Below are 24,158 nucleotides of genomic sequence, written 5' to 3'. Positions count from 1 at the left end.
AACTGTCCACATGTGGAAATGGCCTTGTAAAAACACAGACCTCCATCACTGAAGACTTCCAACACTTTCTCAGTGCACAGAGGCTCATTGGAGGAGCTTGGCAGGACCAAAACACATTCCTGGCTCCATTTTTAACTGTGTCTCTCCAAACCCCTCAGAAAGCAGGGTGAGATTGTTCCTGCCACAAACTGACACAAGCAGCCAGGCAGACACACATCTGTCAACCTGGTTCTCATTAGCTGCTGAGTGACACACACACACACACACACACACACACACACACACACACACACACACACACACACACACACACACAGGACTCGTCTCTCAACAAGCAGCACAGCCTGGAACCCTAAAAACAAACAGCCTCCTGCTATAAGTATGGAATAGGTAATGGAGCATGGATATGTCCTATAACTTCTGTGCTCTCAATGTTGCGTTCAATGTCACTGATAAGTGTTCCCTGAATGGATTTTCCAGTTCTATACTCCCATTTTTAACAAACACTATAACCAAGGCCACAGTGAACAGACAGCTGTGCATCAACATCACCTTCTCAGTGTAACACGCAGGTCTGGGTGACATTAAAACCAGTGGCTGCTGTTCAAGCTACTTACTGAGCAGCTGGGTTTAAAACCATCCCAACACCCGTGAACTCTAACGTAAACAAAGCGTCATTAAACAGCAGCCAGTCCGTTCAGGCTTCAAGTCAAAGGGACAAAAAGCATGACAGGGCTAAATAGGTGTAGCTTTTTGGCTAATAGCTAGCTGAGCTACTGTTTGGTAGGTGCGGGTAGCGTTATCTAATAACAAATATTTGTCTTTTCATTTCCCCACGAATGAAAACGCTCAAAAAACAGCACACGCCAAAACTATTTCATTATTATTTTTGTTCAACTTTTCAGTGAGCAGTCCAGCTAGCTAGCTAGCCTAATTGGTTTAAGTCACAGCCTTAGTTCTTTGCCCTCATTTCTGGTGAAGCAAAAAATCCTGAAACAAGACAGTGTGAAAATGATCAGTCAGCCTGACCGCCGCTGTGCCCGAACAAACGGCGTGTGTTCCCTCACTCTAAGCACACATGTTTATTATAGGAAGACATACTCACTGTTCTCCAGTACAGCACACGGAGCACCGCTGGTGTCTTGTTACTGGGTGCAGCTCGGCTCGCAGGAACAGCAGCCGCAGACTGGCTTTTAGCTGGCTGCTCCCAGTCCAGCTCTGGAGGTAAAGCCCAGCAGCTACTGGCGGCCAGCCGGCGCCTCCTGCTGCTCATACAGAGGAACTACAACCTGTGAGAGGATCTGTGGAGAAGTGAGGTAATGGTCAATACTGAACACAAGTTTACATTGTGAAACTTCCATCCTTGGAATAAATAGAATACAACACAAGACTCAATATATATTAAGTTTAACGTTGCTTAACTTTAGGTGTTGTTCAGTGTGTGGCAAATTATTTCCATCTGTTAGTTATCTAGTCAGTCAGTTAATTAGGCCTAGTTGTTTTTTCTGTTTACAATTTAAAAAACTAAAAATTTATGTTCAGTGTAAGTTATGAAAGTATTGAAATGTATGAATTTGTATGCATTAGTCAAACGTATTAAATTTCATCATATATTTTGATGTCACCTTTGATTTCATTGTAGATTTTTCTCTAAATATATTTATATCTAAGACATTTTGTTTTATGATGTTCTTTGTCATAATGTTGTTTTATATTTAATGATGTCACTTTGTGTTGTCTGTGTTGTCAGTAACCCCCCCCCCCCCTCCCCTTCACATTCCAGCCAATCACACACCTCCTTTAGCCTACCAATTAAATCAAATAATCCACAATAAACCTGCTGAACATAATAATGGTTAATATGGTATTTTACTGTATTTCTTCACTTTTATTTGTGTTGTTATTAATACTATTACTACTAATAATAATAATAACAATAATAATAATAATAATAATCATAACACACACAGATAATAATCGCAATCAAATGGAATTAATTTCCTAATGCATGTTCACCAATCAAGCATGTCATAGTTATTACAGCAGGTTTAAAATCTATACATTCAGTTAAGTATTCACTTTCATCCACAGTTCCCTCTCACTTACCTCGTATCCAACCTCCCCTCAAAAATGTACATATGCTACATTTGCTAGTGAAAATGTGAGTGGTGTTGGTCAGAAGTCGGGGATCACCATTCTGATGGCCTGAGAAGAGATGCCTTTTAATCTCATTTAGTCTTTCACAATCCTACTAACTCTGGTCCTACAGAGATGGTATACTTGGCTGAACACACCACCCTCTGTAGGGTTCTACGGTCCTGGGCAGAGTAGTTCATAGACCAGTTGGTGATGCCCCCTGTTTGAGTGGTTTTCACAACAAGTGCATTCAAGTCAAGTCAAATATCACCAATTTGCTCAGGTGTCTACACAATCTATTACAGAAATACAACATCCTTTATCCTTAGACCGTCTATTTGAATAAGGAACAACACCAGAGGAGAAGGTCTGTAAGACCCCCTGAGAGACTGTCTGAATAGGTAAATGGGTTGCCTCACTTTATTTACCAAGTGTGTGTAGACCATGTCATGATGTGGACTTCAAGGTACCTGAAGGTGCTCTAGCTCCTCAGGGGTGTGCATTTGCTCTGCTCTTCCTCCCACAATCCACAACCAGGTCCTCAGTTTGTCTGACATTCTTGAGGCATGTGGGGCCCACAGACTGCTCCAGGTATTGGCTGAGATTAGTGGTGAACACAGGAGTCAATACAAATTTCTAAGAATGTGCCCTGGAATCTTGTCTGGGCGAGCTGTCTGTGTGGTGTTCACCTGATTCAGGATCAAATACTGCACATAACAAAACTACAAAAGAACATGAGGTGTGGTGATCAGAGGTGCCAACACTGCAGCGCATGCATTAGGACATCATAAAGAAAAGAACGAGAGAGACTAATGCTGTGCGGTGAGGTGAATTATAAGAGCGCTGCTGACCAGGCAACAGCAGGGGGCACCACAACAGAGAATCAATAACACAAGTGAACAAATAGATGCAAAGTTGCTCCAGTTGGCGCACACTGTGGGGGCGACATTTCTTTCATTTAAAATGTTTCAGCTTGAGAAAACTGTACTGAGACAAGAGGAAAAGGAAGAGAGACACATGAATGTACCTGTTGTGATTCTATGAGACATAATGGTGCTTTTTGAGCTATTCGTGCTAACACTGACAAAGTTAACATCTTGAGGTTTAGCAATAAATGTTTTCCATGCTTACCATTTTGGTTTACTGTTTTAGCATGGTAATGTTAGCTAATTAGTGCTAAACCCAAACTAAAGCTGAGTCATTCAAATGTCATTCAGTTATTTGGTGAAAAAGAAAAGTGAGAAAATTGGAGAAACCATGGACCATGAGGCCATCCACCCAATAGTTCAGATATTCAGATATTTCAGTCTGGACCAAAGTGGATGATTTACCAACTGCAATCATTGGAGCTCTTCTGCTAGCCTGACTAAAAGATAGATAGATAGATAGTAGATAGATAGATAGATAGATAGATAGATAGATAGATAGATAGATAGATAGATAGATAGACTGTACAAACACCACTAAACATGAGCAACATATAAATACACAAACTGCACAAACACCACCAGACATTGAACAACCGACACATATATCACACTCAGGAGGGGGTTATTGGGGGAGGTTATTGAGTGCTGAGATGGCAGACGGGACCAAGCTCTTGCTGAGGGGTGCCCGTCTCCATCTCAGAGTCCTGTATCTGCGACCTGACGGGAGCAGTGTGAAGTGAGGGTAGAGAGGGTGATCTGGGTCGTTAGTTATTGTTTGTGTGAGGCGTGTGATTGCTCTGTGGTTGAGCTCGGTGAGGTTGGGTGTGGGATGGTTAATGATTTTGGATTCAGTGTGTGTTATTTTTGTCAGTTTGTTTTTATTAGTGGTGGACAGCATGTTGTAAAAACATGGTGAGCAGTACAGGAGGATGGGTTGGATGATGCTGGTGTACAGTAGTGACAGAAGGTGGGGGGCAACAGAGAGGGCATGGAGTTTGCGAATGACATGGAATCTCTTGTGGGACCTTTTGCGAATGTTGGTGGTGTGTTGATCAAATGTCAGTTTATTGTCTATGGTGAGTCTGAGGTATTTGAAGTGGCTGACTTGTTCAACTGTTTGGTTATGGATGGAGGTGGAGACCAGTCCAGATGGGGGTGTGTGTGAGGTGTGGATGACCATTTCTTTTGTTTTGACCACGTTTAATTCCAGAAAGTTATTGGTGCACCACTGAGTGAAGTGAGAGATGGAACGTTGGGAGGCAGTAATTGAGTTATTGTCACTGAGCAGACCTAGGATGGCAGTGTCATCTGAATACTTGTAGTATGTGGTGATTGGTGAGGGGCTGATGCAGTCATTTGTGTAGCGGTGTAGCTAGAGAAAAAGGGCTGAGCACACAACCCTGCGGGGCTCTGTTGTTGGTGATGATGGTTGATGATGTGACTGTGCCTATCCTTACAGCCTGTGGTCTATTGGTGAGGAAGTTGTGAACCCAGCGGATGAGGAGTGGAGATATGTTGAAATATCTGACTACAGAATCTGTAATTGTCATGGATGCTCCCTCCACATCTAACATTTCCCAGTGTGTTCTTGTGTTTCCCCTTCCCCAATGTTTCTGTGTCCTTGTCAGTCTCTGTGTTATGTGTCAGGCTGCTGGTGTGGGCGGATCCTTCTCTCTCTGGTTGCTGGCTCCTGCCTCCATTCCCCAGTGTCACATTCCACTCCCAGTCAATCATACTCACCTACTCCTCATCAAGCTGCAGTGTATATATACCCCGGATCTTCAACCACTCAGTGCCAGATTGTTGTACTTGCCACAGTGGTATTGTAGCTCTTGGCCAAATTAAGCTTGTTTCTTGTATTTATGTTATTTGACACAGTAGCTTACTTCTCCTTCATTGTGCCCAACATTTGCTTGCCATACTGTCTGCTAGTGTCCAGAGAGGATCTCCACCATGCACCCATCTGTATTTGCACTGGGTTCAGTCACTGCCTGACTTCACTTCACTCCCAGTTGTTTTCCCTGGTGACTGCCTGGACTTCCTCCATTGTCACACATTGCATTTTGTAAATAAACTCTTCAAATCTTCCCCCGTCTTGGTGTTACAGTAAACCCTGAATGCTGACTATTAGATTGACTGCAACAATAAATTATAAAAACACATTAAGCAAAAGCTTATAATTGAGTCCCTTATACAGTAAAACAATGTCTATAGAGTAGATGTGAAATATTAATTTTTAATAAATAGTAACGGTGACTCGGTAACAGGCCTATTTCCCAGCATACATTTTGATTTATCACACTCAGGTTACTAAGCCATGGCAGAGTGACGGTGAGCCAGCTGAATGGAATTGACACTATACCTGTGCAATTCCTACTGTGATATGTCAGAATATCATCCTTGAATAAAGTGTGTTATCTAATTCAAGTGACAGAGGATCCCCAGGTCTCACAAGATAAAAGAGGTAACCTGACTCTGCTCTACCTGTGTTAAAAACACAATTGCTAAGGGGTGTAAGCGTTTTAAAAACACATCTCACATATCACACAAGCATGAACACACACACACACACACACACACACACACACACACACACCTATTGTCTGGCAAGCTGCAGAGGAGATATCTTCATGTGAAAACACACATATGGTGGGTGACTATTCTTATCACTGTTACCATGTAGGGTAACATTCAGTGTTTAAAGGTTGAATATGTAGAATATTTATTAAAAGCTTCTTTTTTTTAAAAATAATACACCCACGGGGCGTCTTGAGGGGTACAGAATGAAAGTATTGTTTTTCCATAAAAAAAAAATTTTTTGGACGGTTCGACAATGACCTTCTGACACGTTCTGTGTACATTGTAACAGCCAATTAGCGGCTGGAATTGCGGGTTGCCAGGGTTGTCTGTTGTTCCTGCACAGCTACTATAGGCTGGCACTGGCTGAAGTGGAGTTGTAAACAACCACAGCCATGTTGGACTCACTAAAACCAGCATTTTTTGCTCTCAAGTACAACTTTTCATCACAAACTTTCGAAGGTAAGACAGAATATCTGTTAGTCCTGTAAATAAGTGGTTGTTTACCTTTGTATCCTTTGGCTGCTGGTTCATTGAGTTTTTAGTGCAATAATAGTGGTACTGTTGAACTCGCCAGGGTCTTAGCTTTCATATGAGATGCTATTTGTTTGTGTACCATGAAGTATCAAAACGGTAGCAATGGAAATGTGGAGAGTGGGTTGACTTTCTGACGCTATTCGGATTTTGATATTTGATTATTAATATGCTTGGTGTTTGAGTGTTTGGTGTGTGTAAAAATGACGTGCTTGTAGTGGAGTTTGTCCTATTTAATTTGATGTGCAGTATGACTGTATTGCTACATAATTAGGGCAGCGTTTTATGCCTTTTTCTGCGGAGAGTCTCAGGGTCTCCCAATTGGGGGACCTTGGAGTTTAACAGGTTTAACTGCTACTCCCACTGCTGTTACAATGTAATGTACCTCGGTGGTTTCAAGTTAGTTACAGCGAGGGTATGTTCGCTTCCTGTTTTCAAAATAAAAGCACCTATCGTTATAGTTTTCTTAATAATAAAAGGCAACGGGTGTTTTATTTTGTGAAAATGACCGGAAGTGCGTTACTCGCTACGGCTAACTTGTGTGGCTCCGAATTCGCAGGAACAAAACTTTAAGCAGGTGTTATTTGGACAAATTAGCGTCACATTGTGGATCTAAATGGCTACTTTCTCGCCTAAAAAGGTTAGACATGTGGATAAAGTGGTATATTTACAGAGTTAGAGCTAAAATAATGTCCGCTTCAGCCTGCTTATTTCAGCTTGGGTAGGAACGAAATGCATTACTTACAACTTTGTCCGTGAATTCCTGCACAATCCTCCTTACCGGTGCTTTCTGAACATCTGGGACTATGTTCAGTTGACCGATTTTTGAGAGGCCAAAATTGGTCACCTTGATGTGGCCGGTGGAAGTGATTAACATGCTACAACAGTGGAAAGCAGAAACATGTCTCATGTTAGATTACACACCAAAATCTAACTCTACATGTCAGATTGATGGGACAGATTGATGACTCACTTAGCAGGTTTCAGGTCCCTGTGAATGATCCCATAGCTGTGCAGGTATTCTAGAGCCATGGTCGTCTCTGCTATGTAGAGCCTTGTCATCTTTGAGGAAAAGCGCCTCCGTTCCTCCAGCAAAGAGGCACAATCCCCACCTAGAAGGACAGGAGGAGACATGTTCTCAGTGTGTGTTGGGAGAGTAGCATGGATGGGCTCCATAGATAATAGAGGTTTATCTGTTCTATCCCTGTCTAAACAAACAACCTTCTTACCTGCTACATACTCCATGACAACACAGAGGTCTCTGTTTGTCTCAAATGCACACAGCATTGAGACTATGTAGGGATTTTGTGTGTAGGAGAGGATGGCTCTCTCAGCCAACACCTGCTGAATGTCGTCCTCCGTGGTCAGGTTCCTCCAATTAATAACCTTCATGGCGAAAGACTGACTGGTTTGTCTGTGGCGCACAAGGTTTACAGATCTGCACAAGAAAGAAAAGGAAACATGAGCAGCTTCTACTAGTGAACATCAGCTCTGATTTAACAAGAAACTAAAACATTCTTCAGTATGATGTTTCTCTGTGTTTGGACTGAACTCTGTGTGGAGTCCAAACAGTCTGTTAGAATGTAAAGAAGTCTTACTCACCCAAAGCTGCCACCACTGAACCATTTAATGGTATCAAAGTCCCCTCCTCTGGTTTTTTGGGTGGAGGGCAACACACTGAGCGGGTCTAAATCAAACAAACAAAAGAGACAAAATCTCTGTTATAAATGACTAAATGCAATAACGTATGCACTATAAACAAAGGGATGTGTGTGTTTCTTAAAATCAGTTTGGGGAAAAAAGAAACATGGTTGAAATTGAAACACCTACTTCATGGAGAAGTTTCTCCAATTTGTTCTGGAGCTCTATGAAGAACTGAGGACAGATCAGTTCTCTCTGGACAGTAGTCTCACACTGCATAGAGAGCTCCACCAGCTGCCTCTGGATGAACTTCAGTGCATATGAAGCTTGGAGCAGACCGCTATCACTAAACTCTGCTACTGTGTTCATTTTCACTGAGACTGAACAAGGATGGAAGAAAGAATTTAAAGCTCAGCTAAAAATGAAAGATTGTAAAAGTTACATGACACAATTTGAAAGGAATGAGAGCAAATTTAAAGGATTAAGCATGAAACCTTAAAAAGTCTGAAAATGTTGTAAGTTTAGTTGTTTATATTGAAGGTCTAAAAATGTCTTAAAATGTCTGAAATTGTAGGAGTTAAGGTATTAAATTTGATTATATTTGTTCAGTTATTTACATTATTTATGGGGATGAGCGTAGCTCAGCGGGTAGAGCACCCGCCCCATGTATTGAGGCTGTAGTCCTCGTTGCAGGCGACCCCGGTTCGAATCCCGAGCCGAGCGGTCTTATCCTGCGTGTCATTCCCCCCTCTCTGCCTCCTGTTTCCTGTCTCTCTACACTGTCCTGAACATTAAAGGCAAAAAAGCCCAAAAAATATACTTTAAAAAAATTTACATTATTTATCATGAATATCATTATTTTCTGATTATTTTACATAAACAAAGAAAGAAAGAAATACTTACTACTGATAGCTGCTGCTGAGGTCTAAGAATAGATGTTCAACTCGCTAAAGTTTGTCTTTTTAGCTTTGAACTCACTGCAACTGAACACAAACCGATTGTCTTCTGTGGTTCAATAACTGGAATGAAGAATCTGTCATCTGCTTCCTGAAAGTTCCAAGATTCTATGATGTCATGCATTGTACTGTGATGTCATAAAGGTCATTTACATAGAAAAGCCAGCTCATTATCATATTTTAGAACACACACACACACACACACACACACACACACACACAGAGAGAGAGAGAGAGAGAGAGAGAGAGAGAGATAGAGTTACATTCATTTTCTGCAGACTTACTCTAACCATAATCACTTCTTACCTAAACTTAACCTTTACATTAACTTGAACTATTGACCCAAAAATCAGCATTTTACCACTTGACTTTTGTCCCCAAATGCACAAGCTGACCCCAATCAACTGGTCCAACCTTTCAATAAATGCATCACACCACTGTATATATAATATTAACTTTTTTCTTCAACCCATATATTTCTCCATAAACTCTACTTATAATTGTAATGACACAGTAATCACACAGCTGTGAGGTCATGAGGTCTCTAAAATCATATTTTCTCGTCTCCTCTCTCCTCAAGTGCTTTCCTTGCATCTTTCCAAGCATCCATGATGGTAGGCACTAAGACATAAGGGAAAGATGTAATTTAAGAGATTTGGGCAGACCCGGCCCTAACCAATGTGGCGCCCTAGGCAAGATTTTAGGTGGCGCCCCCCTTGCATCGAAGTAAATTCCACTGCTGGTGTACATACTCACAAGAAACTGAATAGCTTTATCTTGGACATTCTTTTATTTAAAGAAAGAAATTGCCCAATCAAAATACTACAAATTAGAAAGAAATACAAAAACATATGAAATTAATATATGAAATAAAATATAAATAGCTTACATAAAGTATAAGATTTAAATACCCACAAAATAAAAAGTGTAAACAAGTGACATGCTGCTGCATCACTTCTGGGTGGTGCTGCTGAGGTGGAGGCAACAGGAGGAGCGCTTGATGCTGTAGGTGGCCCAAGATTTGCAGGAGTGGGACTGAGAAACCTCAACAGTGCATCTGAAGAGAGAAGAGGAGTATGTGACACCAGTCTAATAATAAATATGATATGATACATAATATGATTTCAAGAATAAAATGAAATGAAATAATATAAATGAAAAATCTAAGAGATACATGCATGATGTTCACTATACTGTACATGTATAATATAGGCTACAATGTACTTTTTCTGATATGCAAACTATATAAGATTCAATGTTATTGTCATTACAACAAAATGCTGATTAGCAGAATGCAAAGAAGCAGTAAACTGCAGTATAATATAGAATGTGGGAATGATAAATTATGCTAGCTATAACATGAATTATGTGCACTTTAACACTGATGTAAAGTTTAACACTATAAACACACTTTAGACAATATGAACTGTAACACAACATACAGCTAGGCTTACAACTATAATAAAAGGGTGGAAAAGGAATAGCATTTTGATTGACTATTACAAGCTAAGAAAACCTTAGCTAACCAGATGTTAATAAAAATGCTGAATAGATCTAATATTTACACATTACCCTGAGGAAACCCAGGGAGCACAAACCGTAATTTCAACGTTTGATTTCCGGTTAAAAACAGGTTGATATGAGGTCTGAACGTCTTTTCAATCGTCTGAAAACGGTTACAACATCAACGTGTCACAAAACACACATTTGTTTGTTGTCGGTTGATAATTACCTCAGTTGTAGCTCTATTGATTATTTTGACGTTTTTTCTATAAATGAGAGGAGGTGAAATGACGTCTAAACAAAACGTAATTTCAACGCATTTAATGTTGAATAAAATATCATAAATATGAAACTATATAGGTTATGTCTGCACACTAAATAAGCTGAGAATTTTCTATACAGCAATTCCTGGTGAAATATGTTTTCTATGTGAAAGTTGAATAAATGTCTCCATATAGCCGGTAAAAAACGTTCACTTTTCAACCAATTTTCAACGTCTTTTCACCGGTTACCATAGACGTCTTTTAGACGTCTTTTCAACCAAAATGTGCTTGCTGGGAAGTAAGTTGGGAGTAGTTACATTACTATTTTCCATAACAACTTAGGCTCTTCCATAACATTAGCTGGCGTTAAAACTAACAGTTTAACAACAAACCATGTTATGCTAATGGTTAACGTCGTTATCGTCGTTCTGCAACACACAAATAATGTCATGACATCATCTTTATTGTAACGTTACCTCTGTCTTTGTCTCGTTTTTCCTCCTCTTCTTTTCTTTTTTTCCTCCCCTGGGCACCAGACAGTTTGGGACGTTATGACATGTTGTTGTCGAGCTTGCCTTGGGGTCACGTTAAAAAACGACCATCCTCCCCCAGGTAGCAGGTACAGTCTGATTAGTGGGGGGGGGGGCGTCTTAGGAAAGTAACGTGTCATCATTATTATTATTAGTATTCCTATTTAACAGGCTTTGCTATGCAGTTAAATTAATGTGGGCTTATTATCTTCATATTAAGACATGATACCAAGTAGTTTTAAGAATAGTGGAAGTTACTTTTTTTTTTTTTTTTTTTCTTCCCCCATTTGTGGCGCCCCCTGAATGGACGGCGCCCTTAGCATTTGCCTATACTGCCTATGCCACGGGCCGGCCCTGGATTTGGGAAACACCTTAGGAGACATGGGATGTATCCAGCATCACCAAATTAAGCACAAAAAAAGCCAGAGCAGCAGCAGTGTAATCACTAAAAATACATATAAATGAGAATCAGCCAAAACTGTGAGTTAGCACAAGAATGTATATATTAAAGCCAGTCTTATTGTGACATTATATAAGGAGATATATAACACCTGGTCTGCAGTAGTCCTGTACATATTCTAATATGCCCGGCTCCCCCTGGTGGCCGGAGTCTTCTTCCCCGTGTCCCAATTGTTGAAAAACGTGCGCTAAAGTGCCCTCTTCAGTGGCGAATGCGCTGAATGTTACCTTTTTTTTTATTTCGCCCCTGTCCTTCAAAAAGTCTGTAAACGCCACTGCCACGTTCCCCCCTGCCCGTTCCAGTAGGGAGACCCAGAGGTGAACTGCCCTGGGCCCCAATTCGCTCATATCAGGGACGGCTACTGAGCTAACTCCCAGGAGAAGAAAAAAAGAGGTGAAAACACTAAGAAAGAAAAGTAGTACAGTACAAAGCACAGGCTAAATAATAAGTGTAGGATATTCTATTTACAAATTGTACAAATTACTTACACACTATGGGTCTGACTTACTAAAGGTTTGTGTGTGTAAAAACGTGCAAAAAATGTGCAAGTTGAAGTACTAACGCAGCGCACTGAGGTTTGCGTCTTTCAACTTGTGTAAGATAATACGCGCTGTCCATTTAGTATGTTTGCCATAATTAATAATATGGTACGTTTTTACCATCCATCCATCCATCCATCTTCTTGCCGCTTATCCGGGGTCGGGTCGCGGGGGCAGTAGTCTAAGCAGGGAAGCCCAGACTTCCCTCTCCCCAGCCACTTCGTCCAGCTCTTCCAGGGGGACCCCGACATTTTACCACAGTGTGCAAAATACTGGGAGGAGAAAATGCTAATATGTTATTTAGCACACTCATTGTGATTTACCAAACCTGAAGGTATTATTTCTGACGCTAACTGCGTCTATAAATAATACGTTTGAAGAGCAGGTATTAACCGGCTGCGCACTGTACTGATTACTTCTGTTACTGTGGAGACGAGGAGACGGGGAACAATGACAGAATACACATAGGACAGAGTTTTTCCACCTGTGTTATAATTTTGGAGTGGAATATTTTTGGTTTTACTAACAGCATTGACTCACTAACACTCTCGCATATGTCGGTTTCTCTGGTAATATTTGTTTTTGTTATAACTCAATATATTAGTTAACCTCTTCCACTAGAACCTGATCTCAGCTCGTCTGGTCATCCAAACTTTCCATTCAGACACAAAACCTTCATTTAAATACTGCTATCTGCACCTGTTGCACCTGTTTTCATTTGCGCAGTTATTCTTAGTAGATCACCTGCAAAACACGCGCAAACTAAACACGCATCAATTGCACTGTGCACACAATTTAATACCCGCTATTTGGGATCTTCGTAAATCAAGCCCTATGTGACAAGGTGCATCCAAAGGTGTAACCAGACACTCACAGGCATTCAGAGAAAACAAAAGAGTGTGGAGGCCAAGGGACAGAACAGGCTGCTGTCAAACACACACACACACACACACACACACAACACACAACTGACTCACAACACAGGAGCAAAAATGCAAAGAGATTTGGAATGCAGCCAGTGCCATAATTCAGCTTCATTAGTGGTTTTCAGTAAATTGTCTCATTAACTATTGGATGAATTACCATGAAATTTGGTACAGATATTTAAGTCCCCCTCAGGATGAATTGTAATAACTTGCGGTCTCTTAACATTCCCTCTGGCGCCATCATTAAGTCAGAATTTCAACTTGTCCAACATTGTGGATGTCATTCCCATGAGCCTCAGCTGTAGTTCAGCTTTAGTGATAATTAGTAAATGTTAAAGCAGCACTGAGCCATTGTGTTTATGCAGCAGTTTAATATAAACTTATAACACAAACGTTAATATTTCACCAGCTGTTTTCTTACAGGCTACAGTAAAAATCATATATATATTTAGCAAAAATGAATTAATTTCTAGTGTAGCTGTAGTGCACTGTGCATTGTTACTTACATATATTTTTACTTGTCTTACCTTTTTATTTCATTATGATCAGCAATAAAACATTATTCCCATCATAAAACATATTGTATATTTTTATTTCAGTTTGTCAAAAGCATTACACATTATACAATTAAGAGGCAAAAGTGATGTTTACCCACATTGCACAAAACATGTACAAATCCCCAGACTACTGAGTTCATCCAGACTGAACTTAATGTATGAATTTACTTGATATGATCCTGTTTTCTGGACATGTATAGAATATATTGATATAAAAATTAGGGTTACTGTAGTATGAATACACAGGAAGTAAATGTAATCAGCTAGCATGGCTTCATTTTTGTGGCAGTGGTGTTCAGGCTAACCCTGGTGTGTGATCTCTACACTTGCACAGAGGTCAGAGTGATGTCACCGTTGATCTCCAGGCCTGTAATGTGTTTGAGGGGAGTGATACGGTGTCTGTATGTGTGAGTCTGCATCCCATTCACAACAATTCTGAAGGAGTGGTTTTCACAAGAGATGGTCAACTGAAAAGGAAAAAAAAAAAGATTGCAATTACATATTTTTAAACACTGCTTACAATAAAACCAACAAACCTGCCACAGTGTATTTTTTTATACTACCACTAGGTGTCTCCATGGTCCCACATATAGGCTTTAAGACAGACATGACATGCAGCCTTGGTCATATCCTGAGGGCAGTGGATTACAAAAGAAAGTGATGTCTATACTGACACCAGGATTATCAGTGCGTAACTTTACTTTGAAGCAATCATGCAAGATGGAAGGTTTTACATGTACATGAGAAATTATAGCTAAATAATGCTGTTTGCTCTATAAAAACACAGGTAAATGAACTGAACTGGAACAATTAATCATTTATGTGGGACATTTTTGGTATATCTTTAAAAATCCTTAGAGACATTTTTTCCTGTTGACACTTATTTAATCCTTACATACTGTTCAGGCCCATTTTTACATATGAGAGCTGTAAAAACACAATATATAATTGTCTTAATATCTGTGCAGTTTATACACATTTTATGTATGCAAATGTACAAGTTTGAACTGTGTTTATTAAAAATAATAATAATCAAAAATCAGCATTTTTTTCTATTTTATAAGATTAATCAAAAATGTATTAATGACTAGTAGGGAATTTATGAAAGTTAATTGATATAGAGACTAATTATGAAAGTATGAACAGTATGTAAGGGTTCAATAAATAAATAACCATGATTGGCTACTTCAATCTGGACTGGACCTGTGTGGGCTAGGAGCTCCCTCACATATCATGACACCACTTTTCACTGACTTTTGATATAAGGCAACGGGTCTATTATCTCATTATGTATCTCTCCTTCCCCTAGATTTAAAAAAGGGCCAGTTCTCTAACCAGTTGCTGCACAGCATGAGGGTTTTACATTAGATGACACCAGAAATTCATGTATTTATACTTTAAATGATGAAGCTACACCTTATTTAAGTGCACTTAATTGAATGTACAATACATGGTTAAAGGAAATAACCTCATAATGTAGTTCGGTGTGCATTCATGTATTTTCACGAGTATGCTTCAACAGTTATGTAAACCAGTTTATTGGTCAGAGGAGTAATTACAATGATAAAGACTGCCACTAAAGGTAAGGCTACAATGTGTGCTTCTATTGAGTGTGGATGGGGCTCGCAGCTCACAGTTAACAATGGGGCAAGTTCAATAAAAGTCAATAAAGATAAAGGTTCAATAGGGATTGCTGGAGTTGGGCACAGGTTATAACTGTAAACTGTCAAGTTTGACCTATGGCAGAGGAAAGCTCCTGAAGTGTGCAGACGTGTGCAGAGGGGTTTATCCTCTACATCGGGTGTTTCAAACATATGGCCCCTGGGCCAGAACAGGCCCACCAAGAGGGCTGGATTGTAATCCAGCCCATTGTATAACTTTGCAAAGTATGAATATTACAGAAAAACAATTCCAAATTCTCTGCTGCTTCAGTTGGGCTTTTTATGTTATAATTGTGCATAGGTGCTACAAATCTTTTGGCTTTTTGTTAAATTAATAGTTTTAATAAGATTGTTATGTTATAAATAGTTTTATAAATAGTTATGAGGACTTCTTTATATGGTTTCATAAAGTTCTTGTAATCTTCAGTTTCAATAAAATACATTTAAACCATTATTGCTGTTATATTTTCATATCTCTGCTCTCTGAACGTTGTCAATCAGCAGTTTCTGTGCAAAACAATCTAAAAAAAAAACCCAGACATAATATTGTTGAAACTGCTCATTTTTTACAGTAAAAAGATAGTTTATTATAGTAAAGATATAATATATATTATATATTATTTGTAGGTGTGTATGATTTCACCATCTCAACCTGATATATCACAGTCAGAGTATGTGATCCCCTCTACTGTGTGGATCAACAGGCTCATTTTCTTTACTGGTAGTTATGGTTCTTTGAGACCACTGTTGTGCTAAATGTGACCCTCCACCTGCTTAAGTGTGTGTTGTTGTGTGTGCAGCTGTACCGTGAAAGCTTGTCCTCTGCGGAAGGGCATCCCTCCATCACGCTCCTCAGAGCCCCACTGCTGCATCTGCTTGGTGTTTCGAACCACAACGTTCTCATTGAAACGTGGATTGTAATGTAGAGCAATGCCAGATTGATAGTTAAGATTTACATTGAACCTGAGAGGAAACACAGAGGAGAGAATATGAGCGATGAGACTGAGCTTCCTGCAGTGCTTCCTCAGATGTCTTTAAAGGGGAATTACACCTGTGAAGACAGTTATATGATGTTTTCTGACATTATCAGTTATCTGACCTGTTTCACAAAGTGGACACCATCGGAAATGTGTGTGCATTATGGAATGCCCCGTTTTTGAAGCTTGACACACACTAGGGCAGTGGTCTCCAACCCTGCTCCTGGAGAGCTACTGCCCTTGCATGTTTTAAGTATCTCTAATTGTAATTATTACCTTGTCATCAAGCCTGTTGATAAGCTTCAGCTGCTTGTTAATGAGTTAGTAATTAGAATCAGGTGTGTTGGAGTGGGGAGATACCTAAAACATGCAGGGCAGTAGCTCTCCAGGAGCAGGGTTGGAGACCACTGAATTAGGTACTAAAACCCTTCTTTTAATCCTTCTGTTGACTGACACTGAAACATATCAAAGCATAGCAAAATGTGTCTATTAATTTGAAAAGGCAAAACCAAAACACCTTAATTTGAAAAGCCATTAATTGGTAAAAACCCCTTTGTCCATTTAAAATACTAATAATTATCCTCTTAAAATGACATTAAAACAGCTTAATTTCATCATTATTAAGGTGTAAATGAAGAATTTTAGGGTAAAAAATTAAGAGATTCTGTTTCTTAGGGTGACATGTTAATGCAATGTTTATCCTATCATGCAGTGTATCATCATTGTCCAGCACTAGTTGGATACATGTTGGGTAGTATCTACACACACACAGTTTAGTGCTTCCTCTGCTATGCTGGGTGTCACTCTCAGTATGACCACCAGATAATGATGAAGTTATTTTCCCATCTTAAACATAGAGGCTTTAGTTGAACAAGTATAAAGCATCACTATATTATCTCTAAATACATTATTTTCTGATGTAATCTAACTTTCAGTGTTGGGCCCATATTTGATGTTTTTGGGTGGTTCAGGAGTTTCTCCTTCTTTGCAGCACCTTGAACTTTGGTGGATCGAATTCCTTGTAAAAGTTTAGTAACTGGTAAAGCTCGTCCTCGGAATGAGGAAAGAGGGTGACTTCCTGTTTGGAGGGGAAGTTTGAGTCATTACTGCCACAGAAAAACAGAACAAAAGCAACGGTCAGGCAGTGAGATTTTGGATAGAAGAAAAACAGTTATAATGCCTTGAATAGACTTGCTCCCCTGAATTTAACAGATTTCCTGTCCCAATACCACACTGGCAGTGTCCATAGATCCAGGACTAAGTGTCTATTGTGGCCCCCAAACTGTGGAACTCTCTTCCTCCCCCCATTCGTTTCTCTCCCACCATTGAAAGTTTTAAGAAAAACTTTTAACTGTGTCTAACTGTCACTATATATTTTATGACCATGTTTTTTTATTTCTGATTTCTTTTTTATTGTGTAGTTGTTGTTGTGTGGATCAACCATGGATCTTGGATCAACCATGTTGTGTTTAAGATGCTATATGAATAAAGTTGAAATTGAGATTGAAATGTAATGCTCTAATTTTGCTGCTTAGAATAATATATTACCAGATGTTGTTTTTTTTATTAACTCTACATTTTCAGTTCTCAGGGAAAAGCTTGAACTGAAACTTTGGCCACAAGACTGTACTGTATGTGCCATGTGACAACTGCAGAGATCTGGCAACATTCCTACAGTACTGTAGACTTTGTGTGACGAGCTTTCCTCCACAGAAATCAACAGATGTCTGCACACATACCATCAAGTCTGCTAAAATTCAGGGAAATCTGAATCTTTTGTTTGCAGCTGTGGGCTTGAACAGTTAATACAGTTAATACAGCCTGGTTTACTGCTCCATTTCTGCTAATGAAATTAGATGAATGATTAGATTAACATAAATATTATTTATCCTATTCACAATTTGAGCAGGTTTAAAGTAAGAGCAATTTGATATTGGTTTATGTTCCTGAGACATCAATACTTAAGGTTTGTATAACTGGTTAGATACACACGTGTTATATCAAGCCTGCTGTTTGAGCTATTTAAGGAAGTACTTGAAGCCATTTGAACTATTGAGCTCAGTTCAGTTCAAACATTTGTAGCTAAACATTTGTAGTTTGTGGTTGTTATTATGTGAAGCAATCATATCACTCATGCTTCAGTTTACTTGGTTTAGCTTGAGGAAAAAGTGTTTAAGATGACCCAGTTACATTTACTGTCAGCCTGCAGCAACACAACCACAAACCAAATCCTGCCACGTCACACTCTGACATTAAGGCAGATGTGATCAAGTCTCTAGATGTATTGGTGTACTATCCAGAAACAGATAATAAAAAAGTTGATTTATACAGCACTTAAAAGATCAAGAAATCCAGATATGCACCTACATACACACATGCAGATACATTTACCCAAACTGAATATGGTTGTTAGGGAATTTTCAATCATTAAGATGCACTGGGTCAAACTAGGCTTTGCGGTCATAGCAAGGCCACACCAAATGATAGGTTTAGAAACGGTCTCCCCTGGAGATAGTGGTAAGCAGTGAGTCTGCTCCTTTTGGGGAAAACAGGAGGCATTCTGATAGTGTTGCTGTAGCAGCCAAGGTCAGATATGTGTTTGACTGTTTTCCCTGAATGGGGTAAAGGCAACTGGAGTCAGAGGTTTGATATAGTGTTGGATGTAGGACAAAGGTCCTGAGTGAGGTCTATGTCAATGTTTTGTCTATAGATCAGTAGACTAAATTCTGTATATTGTAGTGTGTTGGATCTGCCCATATTTGGGCATGGCTCAACCTTGGGCATTATCTGTGTGGTTTAAAGTCTACCCCCGGAGGAGAGAAACTTCAGAATTGAAGGAAGCACCAGAACATAACATGTACTGATCATTCATTCACTTCTCCTTGGCCAAGAAAATAAACCTTTTCAATGCAAGACATCCTGGACTCCTGTCTACCCTCTCCATTGATGTATGGGCTGCATAATTAAAATCTCTATCAAACGTTATAGAAATAACTTATATCATCAGGAACATTTTAAAAAGAAGGTAAATGAGTCAGTATGGTGCACATGGGACTATGTACAGTATTAAACATAGAAGTTACCATTTAATGTGCTGCACCACAGTTAGCTTAGAGCTCATTTTCGTCTGTAGGACATAATTAATGGTACGTTTCAGTTGTACTCAGAAGTCGGAATTTCCGAGTTCTCAGTTGGAATTTGTATGAGCAAAATACAGCAAAATGTGTTTTCATCAACTGGTATTGCTATCAGCAGCTAACCTGGCTAAAACTGGTTTTCTGACTTTAAACTGGAATCCTCAGCTCAGACTTCCAACTTCCAAGGTAAATGGTGCACAGCATAAAATATAACCACAGTAACAGAATAGTACGGTGAACACCAGTGCCAATTTACACACAGCACATGACACACACCCACAAAGATAACACATGTGTTTGACAAACTAAAAGCAAGGTGACTTACATACATGAGCAGACCAATACAATGTGTCAGTGGTTACAGAATAGAGAAGCTATTCACATCTTTATGTCTTTATGGCAAATGTTTTAAAATTGCAGTAAATTGTTATGTGTAATAAAATTTAGTCTGTTCTGTATTGTCTCTGTTACTGTGTGCTGTGCTTATTTCTTCTTTCTTGTATAGTCCTACTCTACAAACACAGTCCTGAGTCTGCTTCATCTCTACAATGTTGGTATCAAAGTGAAGTGCAGCAACATTCATTAATAATGAAGTTCAGACCTTTCTGCGTTGGGGAGGACATTCCCCTGGATAGTGATGGTTCTGCCGGGTTTCAGTCCTCCATGGATCATGTTGTTATATGGCACTGCCTGCACAGAGGTGGCATGGGAAAATCAAACATAAATACATTCATAATTCATTCTTGTTTTAATCTAAGAGACCATAAAAGTGCCACTATTTTGCCCAATGAGTGATACAGCAGGTGAGAGCTGATGATATACACCTGCTGTAAAATCCCTGAGTGCGGTAAGGCCAGTCAATATTTAACTGTGTAGAGAGCAGTGCTGCAGCAGTTTGAATATGATCTCTGGTTTGTCAAAGGAAATCAAAAGAGGAGTATGCGGTTGAAAAACTTTCCAGCTACTTGCAGAACTTTTTAGTGCTAATAATGTCACTGGTTAGGCTGATGGTAAATGGGTGACTTGACTAACACATGATAAAACAGAATGGTATATTTGTAGCTTGGGCGAAAATAATGAGTGAAATTGGATTTCAAGCTCATCATATAATATAGACACTTTAACTCCCTGTCAGGCTGCTGCTGCCTCTGAGCAGCTCTGTGAAATGTACAATGACTCAAGTCCCGTTTATACTCACAGGCATTGCAGGAGGAAATCCAGGCTGCGAGGGGAACCCTGGCTGTGAGGGGAACCCTGGGTATGAGGGGAACCCTGGCTGTGAGGGGAACCCTGGCTGTGAGGGGAACCCTGGCTGTGAGGGGAACCCTGGCTGAGATGGAAATGGACATTGAGGGTAGGCGGACTGGTTGGGATAGGCCACATGTGAAGGAAAGGCGGGCTGAGCAGGAAATGCCTTTGTCCAGGGAACAAAACATAAAAAGAAACCACTTTATTCTCAGAATGGTCCTCATTTAGATCCTAAATGATCATTTATTCATGAGTTTTGTGATTATTGTGCATTCATACACAGCACACGAAACAGTATGAATGCAGCATCCTCACCACTGGGCTCTGGAAAGCAATGGAGGAAACTTCTACTTTTCCACCGATTGCGATGGTGTCCACCTGGTGAAATGGTAAACGATGTCTGTACTCCATGAAGTGGCTGCCATTGACCATCACCTGGAGAGCATTATATATGTAATATTAATAATGATAATAATACATTATATAGATAGAAAATACAAGATTTTTTATTTTCATATACTGTATATTAATTACATCTGAAGAGAACTACAATGATAAAGAATTATAAAATAAAACCTTATAAATAAAAAATATATCATTTATTACCCTTTGCCATCATAATCTTAATAATAATATTTTAAGATTGAGCAGTAGTGTCAATATTGGCAGTGTAGAAGAAATAATAGATGAACATTAATATTGCTGTCCACAGATCCAGAAGCATGTAAATCAAATATTTTAGAGATATTATCATGCAACAAAAATATTTAAAGACTTCAGACATTTTCTTGTAAACACATTAAATAGGTCATAAATGTATTTCTAAAAAAGGTGTAAAAAGCATTTCAACCATTTAGATTTGAATTGTGGAGCTAGGCTTTACAAACTGTGTTTCAACATTTCTGTGTTCAGGATTTAGTGGGTGGGTCTGAAAATCACTGCCACGTTAGCATAAACCCGCCCTGCTGCTGTAGAGATATAAATACATTCAGCGTACACTACTACTACTACAGTCTACAGTTAGCCAGTTAGCTGAGTTAGCTGCCGAGTTGCCAGATTTTTAGGATGTGTATCAGACCTGATAGGCGTCGCGGGTGACTGTGATGACCATGCTGAAGGTAGAGCCAGCAGGAAATGGGGAACTTTGCTTCCTTTCTTCAGTGCCCCATTTGCCATGCTGGAAGCTGTTGGTAACCACATGATCAGGGAAACTATACCGTGGGTTAAAATGGAGAGCAATGTCCGCATTGCTCCTGGTACCACACTGTAAATTCACATGGAACCTGGAGAGGAAAAGAAACAAATTCAAATCAAACTACTAATTGACGGCTGAGAAATGAAGAAGCTGAAATTATGATATGAAGAGCAGTTGACCTGTCGGCTCCAGGTAGGACTCGTCCACTGACACTGATGGACTTCCCCTCCTGCAGACCACCATGGATGGATCCAGTGAAGGGGATAACCTACAAACAATATGAGTTTCTATGTAAACAGCTGATTTTATTTCTAACTGCTGATACACATTTATATTATGACTGTCCCAGCCTGGATCCACTGGATGCTCTCAAACTTGTTGCTTGTTGGTTATACTGGACTGAGTGGGAGAAGGCACTGAGATTACTTTCACCCTACTGGTGAAATGTGAGTAGGATTAATCATTGTTTCTGTAGATATGTAGTGTCTGTAATTTGCATTTATATTTTCTAGTTTCTCTGGTTGTTTCTTCCTGGATCAGTTCTTGCTTTCCCCAGGCCTTTCAGCTTCTTCCTTATTCTCCTATTTCATCTCATTATTCCCCTCATTTCAGTTCCTCAGAAATCTGCCCACCTGTACTGTATGTCTTCATTTAGTATTGTAGACATGATTTCCATTTCTGTGTTGTTGGAACCTTTGGACACTCTTATTTATTCTGCATTGTTTGCTCTGCTCTGATCTGTTTAAGCCTGAATAAAGCTATTGCTCTGTGTTTGTTTCCTGCATTCACATCCACATGCTCTACCTAACACATTTTATTGCTGGGAAACTGAAGAAAAATCAAGCTTTTGTGTTGCCTCTCAAAGAGTACTTAACTAAATGAAATAAAAAAATACATATAACATTGTAAAATTGTAATATTTAATTATGACTTCTTTCAAAATGATTGTTTCACTCCTCATAAATGTATTGTCTCTTTGGGTCCCTGTGCTCATGCCTTTAGACTGTTTAATATGTGTTTTTATGAGCACTAGGTAAAACATTTCCTACTCCTGTTTAGTAGAGTACATTTCCTCCCTGCTTCAGCAGAATGTCAACGATTCAACCACAGATGTGTCCTGTGGTTTTTATATTGAACTGGTTACCGCTTGTAGCCTACCTATTTAAGGACTGTACTGTATCTCAATATCAGTGGTGGGAAGTAACTAAGTAGTAGACTACATTTACAATTTTGAGGATTTTGTTCTTTACTGTAGTATTTCCATGTGATACATCTCAGAGGGAAATATTGTACTTTCTACTCCACTACATGTATTTAACAGCTTTAGTTACTTTTCAGATGAAGACACATTGATTATGAAAAGTTACTCTATTATCATCTTCCTATGTTGTATTTTGAACAGAATAAATTCATATCCATATATGCATAGCCTATATGCGGAAATCTATACAGAAACTATAGATTCTGTATAACTGGTCAGTAAAGTTTAATCGGATTCTGTTCAAGTTTTACATAGTTAACTTTTAATTAATAGGCACAACATTCAGCTTGGTTTCATTTTTCTCTGTAATTTGCGCATTATGGAAAACATATTACAAAGAATGTAGACAATTGCACTGATGAGATGAGTTCAAATAACTCTAAACAAGTGCTGTTTGGTGTTTTGAGCGTGAGCCGAATTTAACAGAGGATCGTGGTGATACTAAGAACCCCAACATGTCTTATGTTCCTGCTCTTAACTTTTTACGACCTGCAAGGAATCCTTAAATTCTCTTCATTTTCAACCGTGTTCGGCTGCGCGCAGCTTCAGCCAGCCTCCACGTAGCGGAAAGCGCAGAGGCAGCTGTCATCCAGTCTACACGCATACAAAAAACAATTGACTTACTGGATTGTAAAAAGGAGTCTGAGGAAAAGCCATTGTCCAAAACTTTGGGCAGGTTTGCTGAAGTGCAGGAAGTTTGCTGGGCTCCAAGTGCAAAATGGGGGACAAGGAATAGAAAGGTTTTTATTCCTCAGTTAGGTTTCGATTTCTTTGGTAGGCGGCGTTTCAGCAGCCCGGACCATTAATACTGGTTTTACAATGTCAGTGGAAATGCTGTTTTTTAATGCTTGCAGTAACTGGGTCACTGTGTTGAAAGTGCATGGTGTTAAAGGTGATCTCTTTAAACATCCTGACAAATGATGTTCAAAATCAACTTCACAATCACCCTGAGCACTGGTGTCCAACACAAGTTATAATCGTGTGTCACTGTTTGTTTATTTATATCTTGTCATCATATGTGTCAAAAGTCAGTATCCAGTATTTTTTAATGAACTGTCTTTTCTCTTCCTGTGCAGTGGTTTCACATGTTTAGTGACTCTTTTCAGATGTGTTGAATCAGTGGTCATG

The 24,158-nt window shown here is 39.4% G+C and overlaps 2 protein-coding genes across 3 annotated transcripts in view; both read right to left on the bottom strand.

The window, feature by feature from the left end:
- The window catches only part of myo18ab (myosin XVIIIA b), a 145,184-nt gene extending 143,989 nt beyond the window's left edge, over positions 1 to 1,195 (bottom strand). For both annotated transcript variants that reach the window (XM_053321307.1, XM_053321310.1), the window contains exon 1: positions 1,106 to 1,195. The gene's annotated coding sequence lies outside the window, so the exon portion shown is untranslated. The remainder of the gene's footprint in view (positions 1 to 1,105) is intronic.
- Positions 1,196 to 13,567: 12,372 nt separating this feature from the next.
- Positions 13,568 to 23,798, bottom strand: LOC128360803 (galectin-9-like). Its single transcript, XM_053321312.1, has 8 exons — positions 23,655 to 23,798; positions 21,949 to 22,037; positions 21,653 to 21,857; positions 20,890 to 21,009; positions 20,525 to 20,740; positions 19,928 to 20,016; positions 16,019 to 16,175; positions 13,568 to 14,018 (listed from the first exon to the last, which is right to left on the bottom strand). Exons 1-8 carry the CDS (start codon positions 23,685 to 23,687, stop codon positions 13,872 to 13,874), a joined length of 1,056 nt encoding a protein of 351 aa, XP_053177287.1. The 5' UTR covers positions 23,688 to 23,798; the 3' UTR covers positions 13,568 to 13,871.
- Between the last annotated feature and the right edge of the window lie 360 nt (positions 23,799 to 24,158).

Source organism: Scomber japonicus, chromosome 6 (assembly GCF_027409825.1).
Source record: "Scomber japonicus isolate fScoJap1 chromosome 6, fScoJap1.pri, whole genome shotgun sequence".
NCBI classification, from domain to species: Eukaryota; Metazoa; Chordata; class Actinopteri; order Scombriformes; family Scombridae; genus Scomber; species Scomber japonicus.
Note: the sequence above shows the minus strand (reverse complement) of the source record. Positions and strands in the feature narration are given on the sequence as shown.

What these genes read in the sequence shown, in the direction of transcription:
- LOC128360803 (XM_053321312.1), bottom strand. Translation starts at nt 23,687, where the DNA reads ATGGCTTTTCCTCAGACTCCTTTTTACAATCCA. An exon ending in GTCCTACCTGGAGCCGACAG is followed by an intron (nt 21,858 to 21,948) that starts GTCAACTGCTCT and finishes TTTCCTCTCCAG; the next exon opens with GTTCCATGTGAATTTACAGT. An exon ending in GTCCTCCCCAACGCAGAAAG is followed by an intron (nt 16,176 to 19,927) that starts GTCTGAACTTCA and finishes GTTTCCTCTCAG; the next exon opens with GTTCAATGTAAATCTTAACT.